This window comes from Propithecus coquereli, unplaced genomic scaffold (assembly GCF_000956105.1).
Source record: "Propithecus coquereli isolate 6110/MARCELLA unplaced genomic scaffold, Pcoq_1.0 Scaffold198, whole genome shotgun sequence".
Taxonomy (NCBI): Eukaryota; Metazoa; Chordata; class Mammalia; order Primates; family Indriidae; genus Propithecus; species Propithecus coquereli.
Window position 1 is genome coordinate 2340876 of NW_012144744.1, and position 20488 is coordinate 2361363.

At 34.2% G+C, this 20488-nt stretch overlaps 1 protein-coding gene across 2 annotated transcripts in view; it reads left to right on the forward strand.

Annotated features, from left to right (window-relative positions):
- GAS2 (growth arrest-specific 2) overlaps positions 1–20488 on the forward strand; it is a 129584-nt gene that overhangs the window by 61353 nt on the left and 47743 nt on the right. For both annotated transcript variants that reach the window (XM_012643495.1, XM_012643496.1), the window contains exons 6-7: positions 2685–2826; positions 7937–8044. In XM_012643495.1, the coding sequence (XP_012498949.1) occupies positions 2685–2826; positions 7937–8044 (250 nt within the window). The remainder of the gene's footprint in view (positions 1–2684; positions 2827–7936; positions 8045–20488) is intronic.

Sequence of the window (20488 nt, forward strand, 5' to 3'; positions counted from 1 at the left end):
AAAATAGTAATACTACTATTTTATATCTTAATAGTATCTTACTTTTGAGGCTAACATGATCTCATTTTGGTGGTATAATATATTAGAGAAACCAAAAACTTTGGCAGCAAAACCTCAGTGCTGCGGTTTTCTGGTTGTGCAACCCATGATATGTCAATTAATTTATCAACGGCAATCTTAAAGGTGGTGCCATGTGTCAAGACACTGTACTGGACATGTAATGTGTACTATTTTAATTCCTTCTAACAATATTAAAACATAGAACTTAGAATTTCCATTCTGTATTGAAATAAAATAAGGCTCAGAAATAATGTATGTCAGGATGTCCAGTGATGCCAGACATGTTGAAGATGTTCAGTAGCAGATGATTTTCTATGTTCTTCCTTCTCCCTCCCTCCCTTAACTGCTACAACAGACCTCGAGAGAAGGCTGTTTTCATCTCTACTTTCCTGATAGAAAACAGACTTGTAAAGGTTAAGTGATTTGCTAAATTTTAAAAGTAGGTTAATAGTATAGTTGGTTCCATTCTTCCTTAGAGAAGAATGATAAATCAATCTCCATGTGAGTATTGTTGGTACTTGTCAGCAGTAAGGTGATGAGATGCTGTGTAGAGTTCAGCATAATTAATGGTTACTGGAAAATTTTTTAAAAATGTGTTTTAGTTTTAGACAGGGTTAAAGTCTTCTAGAAGATTTTTTTTTTTTTTGGTCAAGCATTTTTGTACGTTTAACATTGATATGTTTTAACAAAGTGATATATGCATTTAGGCATCCAAAACCATGAAACTGAATTCATATTTAGAACCTGATATTATTACTATATGAGAATAAAGGAATTCATTTTATATTTAAATGGTAGCTATTAGGTACCTACTATGTTCCAGGATCTATGTCAGATGCTGGTAATTCTATGAATCAGACAGTAGTCTCTACCATTATAGAATGTTTAGTCTGGTATATATTTCAATTATTGTCCCATTAACTGGTTAATATGTATAAAAGGTTAGAAATAAGCGGTATCTAGGTAGTTTAGCTAATGATTTATATGTAACTAAAAGTTACTCTGTAGACCAGAAGCTGTTATCAGAGGAGTGATTGTTTAGTTGAATTGTGCCAGCTTAAACTGTTTTGTACTGAATTCTAATATCAGCTTTCCAGCTTGCAAAAGGTCCCGGACACATAGTACCCTCTTTTCTAAACCAACAGAAAATAAAAGAATGGAATATGAAATATCAAACATCATCTTTATAACCATAAAGGTCCAAGATGACAGACATGCTTAGTGTCTTTAACAGAACTCTAGAATTTGGTCAATTAACTACCTACTCATGAGCAAAGATGAGTCAGGGTAGGTCCTCATGCAAGACACCCATGAGCAGTGTCCTCCCTAGAAGAAGAGTAAAGCATGCTCAGTGTATTCTTAAATTTACTAATTTGATAAATCCCTTCATCTCATTGGAGAGGAGTGGGTAACAAAGCAGAGAAACCAAGAATTAAACTACTTGAGCCGCCAGTATAAAACATCAAGAGCAGGGAAATTGCCTACCCCTCAAAGTGTTGCTGAACATATGTAGAATGATGTCAGTTGAAATAACAAGCCATTAGAACAGGACAATAACTTAAGGTTTTACATTTAATGATGTTTTAATATACTATTCAATCAAAGGTACTAAACATATTGTCAACACAGTCTCTGCCTGTAGATTATTTACTTTGTAGATGATCCATAACGTCTTTTTAAAACTCTAAGTGACTTTCCTCTCCTTTCTAACACATAATCACCTGATTAAATGTCAGGGGAAAACGGTGTTGGCCTTGAAATCAGAAAACCTGCATTGAAGCCTTTACCCTGCTCCTAGCTAATTATATACCTTCTCTGCATCTGTGTTCTTATCTGTAAAAATGAAAGTGGTAACTCATTGATCCCCAAATCCTTCACAAATCTCAAATTATAGAATTATCTTTGGCCTTTGCCATCTAAGTACAGTTGATATGTACCTAGCAAACCAAACCTAATTTTATATTTAGCTTAAGAAAAGTATTATAAGAGCTGGCTGATAGCAACTACATCTCTCTCTTTGAACTTCTATGGCATTTATAATTTACAACACAGTTTTTTATATATTGTAATTCTAAATCATTTCTCTGTTTCATCTCTGTTCATTTTCTTTCCCAGTAACAATATATGTGCTTTCATTATGTTTTTCCTAAGAACAACATAACCTATGACTCTGTGTAACTCACAGTACCTTGCTCTGGGCCTATTTCAAACTTGACTCTGATATTCTGATTTTATTTCCATCTTTAATAAACTTGTGTTCAAAATGGGAGTTTAATTACAGCACTAATATCATTAAAGCTGGTAAATGGGAAAGCTGAAGGCCAAATTTTACATGGTTATTCATGTTATTGACTCATTAAGGTATTACTCTGAGTATTTTTATTTATTTGTAGTATGGTAGCTGTGTTCATGTATGCACACATATACAAGCACAGGAGGTCTATGTGTTTTTCCCCTGCTTAAAAGCCTGCAAATTTAAGAACTGAGCATTTCAGAGCCAGAAAATGTGGATTTGTTTTCAAAAGTCAGCAATTTACTCCTAAAGAGTTCATAATCAAATTTAATATATGATAATTTTCTCATTATAAGTTATGCATGTGTAATGATCTGGTATCTCTTAAAAGGTATGGTGTGGAGCCTCCTGGTTTGATAAAATTGGAAAAAGAGATTGAACAAGAAGAAACACTTTCTGCCCCTTCTCCTTCACCTTCTCCTTCATCAAAGTCTTCTGGAAAAAAGAGTACGGGAAACTTACTGGATGATGCGGTAAGTAAAATTGCTCAGACTTCGCACCAGTAGTTAATATTTTCTGAACTACAAAATACATTCTGTACAATCTCATATCAGTCTAAACGTTACCTATTTCAATTTCCTTGAAATACATTTTAACCCTCTGTGAAAAAGTTTGTAGTCCTACAATTCATTTTGAGATTCAAAACCAAGCCAGTCCTTTAAAAGAAAGCGTCACTTAATTCTGAGTAGCATCTAAAATTTTCATATAATAAATCAACTTCCAGAAAATTGTACTCAAAAACACTTAAACCTTATTGTTACTGGACCATGAGTCCTCCTTTCACAAATAAGAAGTCTGAGGCCCAAGATCTTGAGAATTGTTAAAGAAGGGAAAGCAAACATCTGATAAAGAAGATAACTGCCCTTTATAGACCACCTGCTATCGGCCAGGGTCTATCATTGTATTTCACATGTTTTCATGTCTGAAAGGCAGGTTCCTTATTAAGGAAAAGGAAACTTGGAAGTTGAGTAACCTCCTGAGGGGATAAGAAGAGCTTAGATTTCAATACAGTTTTGTCTAACTCTTTGAGGTCCCTCTACTAAGCAGAATCCTTGAGTCACAATGTTTGGCAGTTAGGAAATATTTAATGATACTCATAATCACAGTGAGAAGTTCCTAGGTATAACAGCAAACAGGGTGAATTAAAACTCTCAGCCTACCTCAGTTGTCTGTTAAGTAGTTATAGGTTATGATAAGTAGTTTGGTTGATTATGTATATGCATATACCACCATATACGTACATTTTAAGCACAATTGTAAAAATGTTAATAAAGGAGAGAAATCATGGGTGATTGGAATGTTTATGTAAAGTTTGCATGTATGGAGTTGTAAGTGCTTATGAATTTTATAGAAAATAATGAAGCCAGGGATATTAGACTGACATGGGTCTCACATACATTGGGAGAGTCCTTAGAAATGCACCAACCACAATGCCAGCTGTAATAACAGGCAGGACTGAAAAGGACTGATGGTTCATAGCTAAGAGTTTCTTTCTCTAGAGCCTAAGCTGAAAAGGGCTGGAAAAACGGCTGATTGACACTATAGAATACAGGAAAGATTTCTCCATCTTTTACATTTCTCCATGTGACACTATAAACTATTAAATATATTGCAGATTTAGATGAGCAGAAATATAAAAAAATGTCAGATTAAAAACTCCCATTTCTGTTAAGGGCAACAAACTTAAACTTAGCCCTTAAAAAGATGTATTAGCCAGTATCAGTTTAATTTAGTTCCTTTTGGGTAAACTATTCACTCAAGACCTGAAGAATAGGCAGTGCATTTTAATTTAATGCCCCCTAAAAGTATTTTAAAATTGTGAGACTATTTTTAAGGATTGATCGCATACCTTGATTTTTATAGTATGCCATTTTTTTATTTTATAAGCAAATTGAATAACCTATTAATAGTAGATAACGGTGCATTGTTTATACATTGATGAGAACAATTTTTCCTCTCTCTGAATTACACTTTTTTGATTAGACTTAAATTAGGGTAAGAAGTTCCTTTGGTCTATCTACTATAAATGTGTTTCTCTGGGACTACTAGACGTGCTCTTAGCCCTTTTCCTCTCAGCTATCACCCCTATTCATTTTTAATGCTTTATTTATAGTCAGGGTCCCAGACTACTGAGCAATATCTGGCCAACGTCACCCTTAACCTCCTATTGAATGAATGACTGAATTTAATGAATTAATTTAGTCCTGAAATTATGAGACCTCTTCCGGGCATTAGACATTGTTGACCACTCCATTCTTGAAATTCATCTCTACAAACATTACTGCTACCAGAATGATCTAATTCAATGCAACTCAGATTTGATTAAAATTATATAGAGTTCCCTAAAACATCCAGGGTAAAGCCCAAACTCATTGATATGTCACATAGGCCTTCCATGTTCTGGCCCATTTGTGTTTCCCAGCTGTTTTGCCCTCTGGATTAATCCCTGAATTTTTTGTAGCCATTTTTGCTTTCCTCATTTTCTGCCTAATCATCTTTTAAATCTACTTTTAAATGCCTTTTCATCTGTTAAAATTCAGATTATGTTACCTCCTATATTAAACTTTCTTGGCATCTCTCATCCCAGGTAAAATTGACAAATTACTCCTTGGTGCCTCAAGTATTTGTATATATTTAATGAGGCCTTTACCTTTTGGGGCATAACAATCCATTCCTCTTAAGCTGCAGACTTTGTTCTCATAGACAAGGACCATATTTTATTAATCTACATCTGTCTAGTATTATGTTAATTGGACAAGTTATCAATGTAGGTAGTTAAAGTTTAAAAAACCTCTCCCTTGTTCCGTTTATCCGGATTGACCATGTGCTCTGGACATGCATAAACCTTTCAGTTCTGCTGTAGCTTTGCAGAGGGAGGAGACTCTGCCATTTGAAGCTATTTATTACATGTTTGGAAGCTGGGAGAAGTGGCTATAATGGTTCTCTTTCTTCAACAGTTTGTCTTGTATCTGGCCATCCTTCATCCTTGAGAAGGGAACAGGGCGAGAAGGTGGTGAAACAACGATGAAAGGAGTTTTGGACCAGTTTTCCCAATACTCCAATTCAGAAAAAGAGCATAAGATCAGGGCTTTCTATACAACAGCAGGGCAGTCAGTGACTCCATGGCAGTTCTCCCCTACTCCAAGTTCTATTCTCTCAACTGGAAACAGTGGAAGGGAGTTTAGAAGAGCTTTAAACCCTCTTTAAAGTTTACCAGAGTTTGGGAACATAACCATCTATTTAGCTAAGGAGTTTTAATTGGATGCAGGAAATACACAAAGTGGATATTTCTGTACCTTCGCCAGCTAGAATACCATGTCCTACAAGTTTTTAAACCAGCATTTTTCAAGGAATGGTTAATCAAACATACCTCCAGATGTTTCATGGGGAAAAGAATGCCATCGTTAGGTTAGTTTGAGAAATACGACTTACTGACTTACTATAGTCTCCACCTAGAGTTTGGCAATGCACTTTGGCATATCAAAGACTCTGGTGAGTTCCATTATACAATCTTGTTTAACCTGAGATTTTCCAAACTTATTTAATCATAGAAGTCTCTTACAGTTCCCTTCATTCTACGTTGGGGAAAAATTCGTTGAACGATTTGTGTTATGTGTAAGTGATAGTTTTTCACTGAAGTGTTTTATTTCGGGAACAGTGGAGCAGAGAGAAAAGTAATTTGAGCCTCACTAATGGTTTAGGTCGGAACTTCACATATCTAATATAAAAAGGAAATTGTTCCTATGGAAACTGCTTCACTGTATGTGAAGCATATATAGCAGTTGGAAGTTGAAATTGATGTACCCCAACATGTGTTTTAGAACAGGGATATAAAATAGAGATTGCTTTCAAAGTTCCTGTGTTTAGTTAATAATATTGGCTATTTGTACTCTGGCAAAGCTATTATCTGCAACCACAAAAAAAGAAAAGAAAAGGAGGAAGAGACAGGAGGAGTAAGTGAAGAAAAAGGGAAAAGAAAGAAGAAAAAGAAAGCGAGAGAAGCAGACCTGTGTTAAGATATTATATTCCAGTGAACAGTTTGAGCAGTCACTGCCAGTTTTAAAACTTTCAATATTTCTTCACATTTCTTTGTTTGGTAGGCGAATAGTGGAAAATAAAAGAAAAATAGGTGACCTTTTATGTGAATAATACATCCCGCCTTCTTTAATCAAGATATCATGAAAGAAACACAGTGGAGTCCATTCAAGTTAATTTATTCTGCAGATGTCCTGATAGAGTGATTCAGCTGTGATAAGATGGTGGGGTCAGGTTCAGTGTTCCTCTTTGCAGTCCCTCATGGTGAGCTAGTTTCCACACAATGAGTTGAATACAGTTCTAAGAAGCCATTCTTACTTTCTTCCTCTTCTCCATCAACTTCCTCAGTCCGGGGATGAGAGATAGTATAATTCCGAGTAATCAGGCTCCTCTTGAAATCCCATTTCAGCAGAAAACTGGCTGGAATCCTAGCCCAAAACAGAACACCTGCCAGACTGACTTATCCCAAGGTAATGTAAGAAGCGCAGATGTCATCAGTCACTGTTTATTTAACAATATATTTCCACTGCCCACAGTCTGGCCTTGTCTCTTCCATTTCTGCTTCCACCTCTCACACAACTACAAAAAAAAAAGCCCTTGATTTGTAAAATCCAGTCCATTTTCAAAGCTAGGAAAGCATTAGAGAATGGAAGGCCACTTGAGAAAATGTTTCCTGTATTTTACTTCATTCGATACCAGCAGTTTCTGTGTTTTGTCTAAGCACTGCAAGATGGAAATACTTTCCATACAGACTTGTGATTGCTCTTTCGTAGTGGAAGAACCACACGAACACCAATTTACAGTTTGCTCAGTTACTACCTGACAACAAAATTGTGCCAAGCATGATCTTCCTTAAAGTGCTTGCCTCAGGCCATGTGCTTTTTTGACACTGTCTGATTTTCTTTTGGATGAGCAAAACTTCCCTCACCCTCCTCCCTCCCTCCCTCCCTTTCTTCATTCTTGCTTTTTTCATGGAAGCCCTATTTGTAGCGATGAGGAAAACTGTACCACTTCTAGGAATGATGCAAACATAATTTATATATACACCTATTTATATTTTAAACACATTTTATAAACAAATATAGAAAGAGATGCACATAGAAAAACACTGGAAACAGCACATACAGACTCATTCATTTGTCCTATGACCCCACCTGCACCCCAGAATGTGGTTCTGCATTATTGGAAAGGAACGACATTATCATTACCCCATTTTTAGACTTCTTGTTTTATTATCACTGTCCCATTCAGAAATAACCTTTCAAAAAATCTCTAGGGACATAATTCTATTAAATATTAATACTTGGGTGGATGTATCTATGGACCAAGTATGATACGATGGGAGAAACTCAGAACTCAAAGTCATGAGCCTAACCACTAACTTAATGTTAGACAGCTTCTTCATTTTTCAGTGAAAGACATCTCTAATTTTGCCAACATATAAAGTTTAAAATCATTAATGGTCCAGGGGCCTCAGAGCCCTTGGAACAAATCAATGTAAACACAGCCTGATTAAGGAGAATGAACTTGCCTGCTCTTCTACTTCAGGTGAAACGAATTTCTGAAGATCCTCCTTGCAAATGCCCAAGTAAGTTCTGTGTGGAGCGGCTCTCCCAGGGAAGATACCGAGTGGGAGAAAAGATCCTCTTCATTAGGGTAAAGTTTTACTTTTCACTTTTTATCTTGTTCTTTATGGGACTGTGCAGAATTTGAGTTGGGGGTTACAGAGGAAATATGACAGGTAACTAAGGACAAGTTTCTTTATGGTGCTTACAGTTGGATTAAAGATGCAAGGTATGAATATTTTTTAAGGTTGCATACAGTATAATGTACTGCTGAGGGCTAAATAAATAGAACTGTCTATCTCTTTTTACATATACATAAACACATACACACCAAAGAGATCATAGAGATCAGAAAATAAAGATGCTCTTCACTTGTGATCTGTTTCGCTAATAATTAAGAGAATTTAATCTCTCAAAATGTTTGTGACTTTCGCTAAGACCAAGAATTCTTTTTAAAAATAATAAAATGAAAAATATAACACTGATATATTCCTAGAAACTTACAGCTAATACATAAAAGTATTTTTCTGCCTTATATTTTAGCCATTTCTTGAAAAACAGAGGTTCTGATTTAGGAACAAAAACTATTCTTTTCTCATTTTAATAAGTTAAAAGTATCTTGTTATTTTATGGAACAGAATGATTTGAATGTATACATCTAGTACAATCAATGCACATCCTTACTCAAAATCAGTGATGGCCTAGTAGAAATGTTGTCAGTATAAAGTTTTCTTTTTTTTTTTTTTTTTTTTGAGACAGAGTCTCACTGTGTTGCCCAGGCTAGAGTGCCGTGGCGTCAGCCTAGCTCACAGCAACCTCAAACTCCTGGGCTCAAGTGATCCTCCTGCCTCAGCCTCCCGAGTAGCTGGGACTACAGGCATGCACCACCATGCCCGGCTAATTTTTTCTATATATTTTTAACTAAAAACTCTGATTAATTTCTTTCTATTTTTAGTAGAGACGGGGTCTCGCTCTTGCTCAGGCTGGTCTCGAACTCCTGAGCTCAAACAATCCGCCCGCCTCGGCCTCCCAGAGTGCTAGAATTACAGGCAAGAGCCACCGCGCCCGGCCAGCCACCGCGCCCGGCCTATAAAGTTTTCTTGATTTCTACTTTTGACTGAGATTTATTTGTATGACAGTCCTTTTTTTAAGTCTCTGCAACATGTATTTGAAGAAAAGTTTGATCATAATTTAGTCTTAAAATGTGATGTCCATTATTTTGTATTTTAACTTCATTTTAGGTCAACTTTTACTGATTTTTTTTTTCTAATTTCCAGGAAATTGCTATTCTGCTTTGGAATGGCAACAAAGGGAATATAACAATATGTTATTATTAGGAGTTTGAGAACAAATCTGGGTAAATGGTCTCACTAGGAAAGACAGTTGCCTGAGTGGCTTATTGTTCTTCTGTTCTTTATTGCAAGGATAACATAATTTTTTTTTTACCCAAGCTGCCTGCTTTCACTATACTACAATACATAATAGTGATTTGGAATCTCAAAAGATGTATTTAAATTTTACCAGATTGACCTTTCTCAATTGAGAATCAGTCTCCTTTAGAATATTAGGCCCTCAAGTTTAGAATCAAAACATAGGGCTTTATTTGTTTAAATAATTACTCCTTTTTATAATGGAAGTGTTAATAAAAAACATGACTAAAAAAATAGATAATTTCCTCTCTAATGTAATCTAATATCTTCAGATGAAAATATATATTCCATGTATTTGTGTCTAATCTTCCATATTTAATCATCTGTGAAAGAATTAATATCCATATTTATGAATGGCATACGTTTTTAAAGTATTTAGTATATGAGTATTTTTCTGATTTTCCATTTTTCTTTTCAGGAATTGAGAAATTGAGATTTACTTTACTGAAAACATTGCATAACAGTTTTTAGTGATAGCATTTTAATTTAATATCAATTAATATATCAGAAGATATTGTATACACTTGGTTTCATCCTCCTAATGTTCTATGTAAACTTGCAATAAGAGAGTTAATTGTGATGTGATTATTCACCGATTAGCTCAGCAAGTAATGGCATCGTGCTCTCATGACATGTGCTTTAGAACACTATTTTATTGAACTTTAAATAATTTACTTTCTTGATTTTTGCCCTGTCCACATATAATTTTATCATTTTTATAACACATTTCACTTCAAAATTAACTCCCTTTTTTTTAAAAAAACTTAATTTTCTAAAAAGGACACTGTCACTCCCTAATTTGGAAACCAAAACTATTTGTCAAAAAAAGAAAATATTCATAAACATAGGAACATATATTTTTTCTTTCATAGTTTCTTTTTTTTTAAATTTGTTTTATTATAGGATATTATGGGGGTACAAATGTTTAGGTTATGTATGTTGCCCTTGCTCTCCCCTCCCCCCTCGAGTCAGAGGAACATATATCGATTGCGAGTCTTATCCTTTGGCTTGCCATGAGTCCATTTCCACCCTGATGGAGTAAAGTGATTCTAAAAAGGCTGATCTCTTCCTCTCTGGTTATCTCTAGAGGCTTAGGAGTTAAAATTTTACAGGCAGGTTATATGTGCCTTGCATTGCGTATTGTTTTCCTGCTTCCTCCTAAATGAACAAACTAAAAATGTCTCATTGACGTGTACATGCTTTTGCTAGTACTTTGGATTTGTGGTAGGGACTATGTTTAATTAATTGTCATTCTGCTCTCACTCATTGAAAGGAACTGGCAATTATTACAAAATCTCAGAGGTATTTAATTGGTTTTCAAATGATCATATGGTTGTCGCTACTAATGTTTTAACTGTGGCGGTTTCTTTGAACACCTGGATTAAGCAATAAATGCCTGTGGCCAAATTCTTACACACACTAAGTGGATGACTCTCCCAGCGTCTTCATTACAGTTCTACATTTCTGAAGTTTGTATTTTTAACATGGGCATATTTTAAAGTTTGTCACATCTTTGCCAAGGGTCCCTAATATGGTCATATTTACTTGGCTGTGTTTATGGATATTATTCCATAAAATGTACATACAGTGAAATGTACATGGTGTCTTAGCATTTGTCCCCTAGTTATCTGTCCATCCTGAGAGCAGCAGTGCATTCATATGGTCATAATGAACCTGTCCAACAGAAAGAACAGTTCACGATCAATTAAGGCTGTTAAGACTGTTGACTTCACTCTTACTTCAAGATAACACAATTACCAAAACACTGGCTCAGAAACAATTATCCCTTAGAAAGTCATAAATACAAGATTTTCTTAATAAGCCTGTAGCTAACACATTTACTCTTGACTTACTCTTCTCAATGTAAACCCGATTAATTTTATTGCTTAACCACCTTCCAAGGTTTGTTGACAACACCCACCCACTTTACTTATGTATGGTTTTATGATTATGTACGTATATGAACATATCGTCTTTTTATATATTCAAACAAATACAATAACAACAAATAAGAATGACAAATATAAAAAGATGTGCAGATTTCAGAGGAAGAGCCAGGAAAACATTCTTCTGAAGAATGTCTTTGCTAAGCATATGTCTTGTCTCTGGATTTCTAGAATCAATATATGGACAGATACTTCCTATACATAGCTATCTAATGTGTACTTACGTAGCTGCATCTATATGCTTATATAGACATCCTTGTTTATGTGCCTATATCTCCATTTGCAGGTGGGGGATTAATCTCTACCCTAATAAAAAGAATCCTTTAGTACAAAGAAAAACCTCTGAGATTTTTTACTGTGGTTTTTAGTAAAATATCCTAATAATTCCTTGCCAAATGGGAATTTTCTTATTTCTAGTGTATCAAAACCCATTTTTCAAAGTCAGATTTTTACCTTGTACCTTCCAATGAGTAACAATTTTTTTGAACTATCATGTGCAGCTAATTTATATTTATGTTGTACAGATGCAATTTACTATCCTCCAAGGTATAAATATTTCAGTTATTTTTCAGCGACATTTGAATTTGGATGATGATGATTAAAAACTCCTTGCCGATTTCTGCAGTAAAAGAGATTTGGATTATTCCCATTCAGCCGCAATATCTTTGAAATGTAAATAGATGGATCTAAGTACCAATGTCTTGATTTCAGGGAAAAGGGAAGTAAGAATTTTCTCTTATTCTTTTGTTCATTTGATCAGTTGGTATCTATCTAGGCTTCAAGTATCAAAAAGTCAGTTGGCAATACACACTTGAATGAGCTTGTAGAAAGAAACTTCAGAAATATGTCTTAGATGCAATAGAATTGTATGTGCTGTTTGACTTATCATCCCCAATTTGGTGACTATATTCTGTGTAAACACTCCAACTGATTTTTAAAATAGTCCCCAGATGCAGCCTCAGTATCATCTGGGGAACTTGTTAAAAACGCAAATTCTTGGGCTTCCCCCAAGACCTATTGAATCAAACTCTGAGGGTAAGGCCTATCCACCTGTGTTTTAACAAGCCCTCCAAGTACTGATGTGTGCTGAAGTTTGAAAACTATATTTTGAAAGAACTACAAGTAGAAAGAGATTTGTTGTATCAACAACACAATTGGAAATCATTTTCATGTCCGAGCATGGAAGAATATGACCATTCAGGTACTAAAAATGATCATTTTGAATACTTCTCTGTATTGATGGGAGAAAATGCTTAAGCAGTAATGTTAAGTGGAAAAAATAGGCTTTAAATTTACATTTAAGTATAAAATAGCTTTGTGTAGAAACAATACACAATTATGATTTCAACTTGAAGAAAACAGGAATATTTAAAAACAGATTTTAATTGTTGAGGACATAGAATTATGATTGATTTTTCTATGTTCTGCGTTTATTTCTGATGATATAAAAAATATGAACTCTTTAAGAGAAACCAACGACCAGATACAGTTACAAATTTGAGAATAAATAAAAAGCCCTCAGAAAGTTGTCAGATTAATTAGCAGACTGCTTATTTGAATGGTCCTTTTGTTAAGCTTTCTATCTTCTGGAAAAGAGTAGGGAGGTTTATTGGAGCCATGGTAGTATTTAGACTAGGGAAGATTTTGCATTTTCTTGCGAACTTGAAACAGATTTTTCTTTGGAGGAAGCTATTATCTTTTCTTCTCTTTATTTACTATTTTATTTCTCCACTTTGAAAACTCACATTATTTACAATTAGCACTAGGAAACATGCAATGTTTATCTCTGCTATCTGGATAATGTGCCTTCTCTTTGTAGATTCCATTAGTGAGACAACATGTACTCAGTTTTCTCTCTACTAATCATTAAAGCTTTGAACATTTGGTGTTCCATTCCTTTAGGTATCAGGTTTTAGTGGCATGAAAATAACCTAATATGATAAACTGATCTGTGCTGATGCATGAAATGGATGCAGATATTGCCCTAATGGGTAGATTGTCTGTGGATAAGATCTTCACTCTTAACAAAGTTGCTCTAATGTTCTGGAACTAGAACTTTCTGGCAGAATAGCAGCCAGTGGGATCATATGTTGTGAGGTAGCTGATGTTTTGTGCTACTTTGGTCACTAATGTGATGAATACTTTCTAACTTAATTAGAATTTATCACTACCCCAACATTGTACTTTAGGGTTGTTCAAAGTATATTCCTAAGAATAATAGTTCCCAAGATGTTCAAAGATATTATTTATAAAGAAAATGTAATATAGTAAAAAAAATCTTAGGCTTCTTTCATAATTATTATTATTGATAATTTTGTTAGCCTCTATCTGAACACTTGACATATCTCATTATAACCTCTCATTCCAGTGTGGAAAAACTGTTGCTATTTCCATTTTGCAGATAAGGAAGCTGAGACACAGGGGTTGAGTAATTTCCCAAAGTTATAAGCTAATATCCCTTGGAAGTGAGAATCAAACCTGGCAGTCTGACTCCTAAATTTACACATACTCCTTACTGATTTCTTTACCTGGAATTTCTTGGAGGGTTCAATATACTAATGTGATCTATAAGCTCCTAGAGGGAAATGGAATATATGGCATTTTCCAAATGTATTTAACCATAAAAATGGTCTCCTTACCACCTTTCTTTTTTCCCAGAAGCATCATCCTATGCTGGGAGGTTATGAAAATACACTTTGGGAAAAATATTATCAATTGAAACAAATTTGAATAAATTGTAATGTAGAATTGTATTGAAATGAAAGTTTTCCACATCTCGCCACAGTTAAAACCTATACATTTTAAGGTACTAAGGAATATTGACTTTGTATTCATTTTTCCCTTCAAGTGTTATTTCAAAAGCATTTTCAAGAACATAACTTGAAAACCTTTAAAGGAAAGGCAGCTAAAATCTAATAAGGATCATTTGTGCCAGGCGTTTTACCAGGTACTTTATATATTGTCTCACAGAATCCTCTCAAACATACACCTAGGAAATTGTTTTTATCATTGTGTTATAGGTGAAAAAATAAAGTCTTAGAAAGTTTAATTTCTCAAGTAGTATGATGAATAAAATTCAATCCCTGACTCCCAAACCTACAATATATTTCACTCCAAGCTACCTCCAGTGGCATGTCCATTAAATGCAAATATTTTATTCACAAATCTAGTCCTCTAAAAATTATCTGTACCTTTTTACAATATATTTAATGCTCAACTATAGTAAAGTATTCCTTACACCAGCGGTCCCCAACCTTTTTGGCACCAGGGACCAGCTTATGGAAGATAGTTTTTCCATGGACTGGGGGTGGGCGAGTATGGTTTCGGGATGATTCAAGCACATTACGTTATTGTGCACTTTATTTCTATTATTACATTGTAATATATAAGGAAATAATTATATAACTCACTATAATGCAGAGTCTAATGCCACCGCTGATCTGACAGGATGTGGAGCTCAGGCGGTGATGCAAGCTATGGGGAGTGGCTGTAAATACAGATCAAGCTTTGCTCACTCACCCGCCGCTCACCTCCTATTGTGCGGCCGAGTTCCTAACAGGGCATGGACTGGTACCAGTCCGTGGCCCAGGGATTGGAGACTGCAGCCTTATACCATTTTTACTTTAAAAACATTCAGAATACAAAGGTCATCACAACTGCATAATCAATAGTGCCTAATGTAAAGAAATGGGTATAATGTGTTTGCCTGACTGTATTATAGTGATAAAAGGTATATCAATATTTATTAGGTGTTTACTATATGCCAGGCACTGTTCAAAATGCTTTATCCATTTATCTCATTTAATAGATAAAACTAATTAGAATTCTATATATTATAATATATATTATCTTTCCCAATATCTTTTTAATAGAAGTCATAAGAGAATTCTCCCATATTGCCAGTATAGTCTTGTTGTGTCATCTCTTGCTAATTGTAGATATTTCCAAAGTAGATTAGTATTATTTCAAGACATTTTCATAGCAGAGCTTCACCGTTGGGTAAAAACATATGAGATTTTATACTTACACAGTAATGGTTTAAGGGTATTTTTCTAGTTTAAGAAATATGAGAATTTGAGAGCCTAAAGAAAGACAATGAATAATTTAATTGGAAGTCAGCAAAGGGATTTGAAGTGTTATAGAGTTACCTTCTTTGTACTACTTTTAAATTAAATCATTACAGATCAATAGAAAAGTCACACATGTTGTTATTGACTCTGTGTAATTTCTTCTTTACCATAAAAATTCTTCAGAATTATGCCTGTGTGGTAAAAATCAACTCTCTGAAACAAACCAAGCAGGAGAGGCACCAGAGCTCTGTTGCCATAGCAACTGAACTTGGCAATGTCTTCTGGGACTTGATCTAAGGGGAAGTCCAATGATAGTGAGAAATATTATGTTCTTTTCTGCTCTTATGACACATATTGATTTACTGTGAGTATAAAGTAGCATGATTCAAATTGCATACCTTTCCTGGTGATGAAAAATTGGCTGTTGTGTAAAAATGCAAAGGAATTTTAAATGAGTAACAGGAGATTAAAACCTCCATTTATCTTACTAGAAACATTGCAGAAGCGGCCATTACTCAACAGCTAAAAGTCAAAAATTCACTTTTTGAAAAAAAAAATGTAACCCCTTTGTATAATTTAGCAATTTATTAGAGCAGTGATTATGATTTCACAACTATGTAATGGCTTATATTTGTTTCTAAAGGAAAAACATGGTTGTGTTGCTTCTGATGTATATAATACCTCAGACATTTATAGTGCTTTTAATCCATGGTGAAAGAAAAATGACTATTAATTACATGAATATTTTCAAACTCGGTCCCATTCTTTGCCCAACTGCCTCAAAACTGAGCACTAATTCAGAAAAAAAAAAAAAAAAACAAGCAATAGCATTTACAATGTATTTATATGTTTTCATTTCAGTTTTTAAATTCTTTTTGTCGTAATGTTTTTGTTCCATGAAAGACACTCTCATTTGTCATTTAATCATGTTCACTGAGGCTGGATGTAATTTACACTTTGGTAAAACATCTCTCAAAGGACTTTGCAAATATTCATAAATCCTCTTAACCCCTTTTCTCTGAGAAAGACATATACAAAATAAATAATGACTCGCCCTTGCTGTGAAGAATTCAGCTTGATGGGGTGTTTTCTTTCTGAGACCTATCCTTTGAGGTTGGAAATCTTCAAGTATAAAAAAAAATTTAACTGTACTTTATCCAAGATTGCAGCCTGACACTATATTCAGTTGACGCCACTTTTAAAAGCAAGAAAAAAGTGCAATTTAATATGTATTATAGGAATGGAAAAAATAGCTAATATATCTGGACAGTTCTCTATATTCTTATTTAAGCTAGAGAATTCCATTTCTTCTTCCATTGACTTGTTAAGAGGTATATCAAATGTAAAAACAATACATAAATGAGAACCCAAAACCAAAAATCATTCTTCTCTGATAATTTGCCACTATTGACCATTTAGCAATGTTTAGGATTTTTAAATTGTCTACCGTCACCTCACCAGATAAGCATTCTTACTCAACTCCAACTCAATTAGCGAGGTTTGCCATGCCTTTAAATTGTGTGATACACATGTGACTTTACTTCAGCTTGAATAATTTTCTGTAGCCATTATGCTGCATCTAGAATAAATGCACAATTTTTTTTCTCGCTAGCTACAAATCAAAAACATTTAATTAAAACATTGAAAAACTGAATGACTTCACTGAGAAAATACACAGTTCCTGTGATCTGTATTCTCAATTTCTGCCTTGCTATAGCCTTCTTGTTATTAAGATAAATTTGTTAAATATATATAGATGTATGTCTTATATATTAATAGTAATGTTTTGTATGTGTACGTGTGTCCATGTGTATAATCCACACACACATGTGTGTGTAGTGAAAAGCAACAATATTAGAGAATTGAATTAGTCCAGTAATTTAGCATTTTAATTGATTTTGAAAGAGGCTGATTTTTTTTCTGTCCCTGAAATGTAAATCCTTAGTCAAGAATTTTGTGAGAAACATAATTCTTTTCTTCAACATTCCTATATATGTACTATTTAATACTCACTGAATGCTTTCTGGGTATCCGGTGTTTTCCTGAGTACTTTCCTTAGATTCTTTTAAGTAGCTCTCACAACTCTTTGAGGTAGGCACTACTATTATCCTCATTTTAACAATAAGGAAAGTAAGCATTAGATAGTTAATGATTTGTCAGAGGTCACACAGCTAGTAAACGTCCACGCCTTTATTTGAATTTAATGTATCTGATTTCAGAGCCCACAGTTTTAACCATATGCTATTTCAGAATAGTCTTTTGGCATGTCATTTTGTAAGTATTACTGCTCAACCTTTTAACATCCATTGGTAATTGACCTGCATTTGATATGTAGCCCCTAATTTGCTTATTCCTTTGCCTGTGTGCATCGGCAAAGCATGAAATTTAGCAGCCAATCCCTGTTGGAGAGACAGAAGAGAGCACCCAGGAAATAATTTTATCAAACAGCAACAAAAATAAAATTTAAAAAATTGGAAAACCAAGAACAATGGTTTTCATGTTGTTTAGTATATTGACTGATATTCTTTTCAGTATATTGACCATACTTGAAAAGTCTTCCAAAAGCAAAATTTATTCTAGGACTGAAGAAACTTTGGAAGATTCACAATTTACTACAATTATAAATTTTCATTTACAATTGGCCTTTGGTCAGTTAATATTAAATCTCCTTAGTTTGATTAGGTTTGGAAGGATTTTCTGATCATGTTATGGTGGGGCAGGAAGGTGAAGTTGTGTTTTGCACCTTTTTATACTTTTATTAAAGGATCTAAATTAAACTTATGATCAAGTGCAAACTGAAAACTTTGGCATAGCAACTAATGCTTTGAAAGCAAGTTTCCTAAAAATGAGTGTTAAGAAATTTTTAAATAACCTTTCTTCTTAACTGTTTTTATCTTGTTACTTGATGGCAGTACAGATATCTTATTTTTATATGGTTTGTAAAATACATTTACTTATATATTATCTCATTTTAGCTTCATTACCATAGTGTGACCATTAATTAACACATCTTATTGATAAGGAAACTGCAGCTGATAGACATTTAGTAACTTTCCTAAGGTAACCCAGCTAGCAAGTACTTGATCCAGGATAAATTATACTGTAAGATTTTTATATTAAATTCCATGTTTTAAACTTCACACGATAAAATTTCCCTTTGAAGTTTTTTTAAAATCTTTGCATAGATGAAAATAGTTGTTCACTATGTTTTTGATTTAGGAAGCATTTCCCTTAAATTACAAAATATATATTACATTGTAATATTGACTTACAAAGGTTATAAGATTTTTCTCTTCCTTTCTTTTGTAGTCTTCCCTAACAAGAATATTGCTTGGTTTATAATTTCTGTACTGATACAAATGTGAATGATTTTTTGCAAAAGGGAGAGAAATGAAATAGTCATACCTAATATGTTGTGTTCTTGAATAATTGATGAGTCTTCCAGGCACCAAAGAAAAAAACTGGAATATCTGTCATATAAATTGTATATAGTTCTCTCATGGGCTCAAGTTGCATAAACAAGATACAGCCAGAGTCATTTAAAAATATATGTTGCAAATATGGCCATTTTGAATTTGTATTGAATATAGTCAAGCCTGGTAGAAATGCTGCCATTACAACATTCACCATAATAAATTAGACTCATTTAGTGTTATCCTTTTCATAAAATAAGGGAGATTGGTTTCCATAGGACTGGTTATTTTAGAGATTGCCTTGCATTTTCCTCTAATACTTGACATTTTGAATTTCAGCTCTTCAATAAAAACATGTAGTCTTGGTTCTGGACCCTTCACCTAAACTGCCAAGCCTTCCATTGCAAAAGCCTTACTGATTCACATGAATTTTTAGTTCACTGAAATGATGTGTTCGGATTTTATTTTCATTTGAAGCTTGGGTGTACACTGTTTTATGACATAGTCTGCCGTTGCCTGCTATCTTATTAGAAGCGTACTAAAATCTTAAGGAATTATTTATGAAGATTTGGGGAGGAACAAGGTGTGAGTATTCGGGTTGAATATTGGCCTGAGGATATGTCACTCAATTTTCTTTATTATAAAATTCCAGTTGTTACTTAAAAAAATAAAAAACACCCAGCAAGTTATTTACTGGCATTTGCTCTGTTTCTCTAAAAAAAAACCACCAGCAAGAAGAAATCACTACATCAAGTCATTACTTGTCTCCTAATTGTAGCTTTCTTTTACATCACCTTCTCTTTTACATACCAGCTTTTCATGCCAACCACTAATCCTCCAGCACCCCTTTCACACCTTGTCTTTCTGACACTTTTGTCAATTATGGAAAAGTGCCTTCTTTAGCCAAGAATTCTTACAATCTAGTTTGTGTTATAGACAAGTTTTAGAGGATTACAAACTCCATGGGGAAAAATTACAATTATATGAGACATAACCACAAACTGGGTTTTCTAATCCTTTTTTGAAACCAACTCATCCAATGTTTTATTTGTTCTCATTCCCAGAAAATGATATTTCAGTTGACAATCTCTAATTTTCACTACAAACATGGGTCATTTGTCTTATTTTTCCTGAAATCTGGCCTCAGTAGACTAAGGGTGGCAGAGATCATTGCATAGTCTGAGGCCTCATTTAAAGACAGATAAAAGGCCTTATTTCAAATTTGTCTTCTAACTTTTGCTTCAGGCATAAGGTCTCCAAGAATTCCATTCTAGAACTGCGGTACCCAAAGAGTATCACATTCATTTGATATCATCTACCAATGTCTTAGCCATGATAACATTGCTCAATGCAGGACTTTTTTTTTTTTTTTTTGGTAATCATTGTCCTTTGCAGTCCTGTGTTAATAGAGAAAAATATGGAAACTCACATGGCACACAGCTTTGTTAATGTCACATTCCCTGCTCACTTGGCAGGACTAAGGCTAAGGCGGGTTTTAGCCTTGCATGAGGAGATACTTTAAACCATAATGTATGTGTCACAAAACTCTTCCCCCACAGTGATATTTCTAAAACACCTTTATACCTCCTACTATTCCCCTAACAACCTGCAGCCAACATAACAAGTAACTAGGGGTATTCTCAGGAGCAAAAAAAGGAATGTGTCTCATGTCCAAC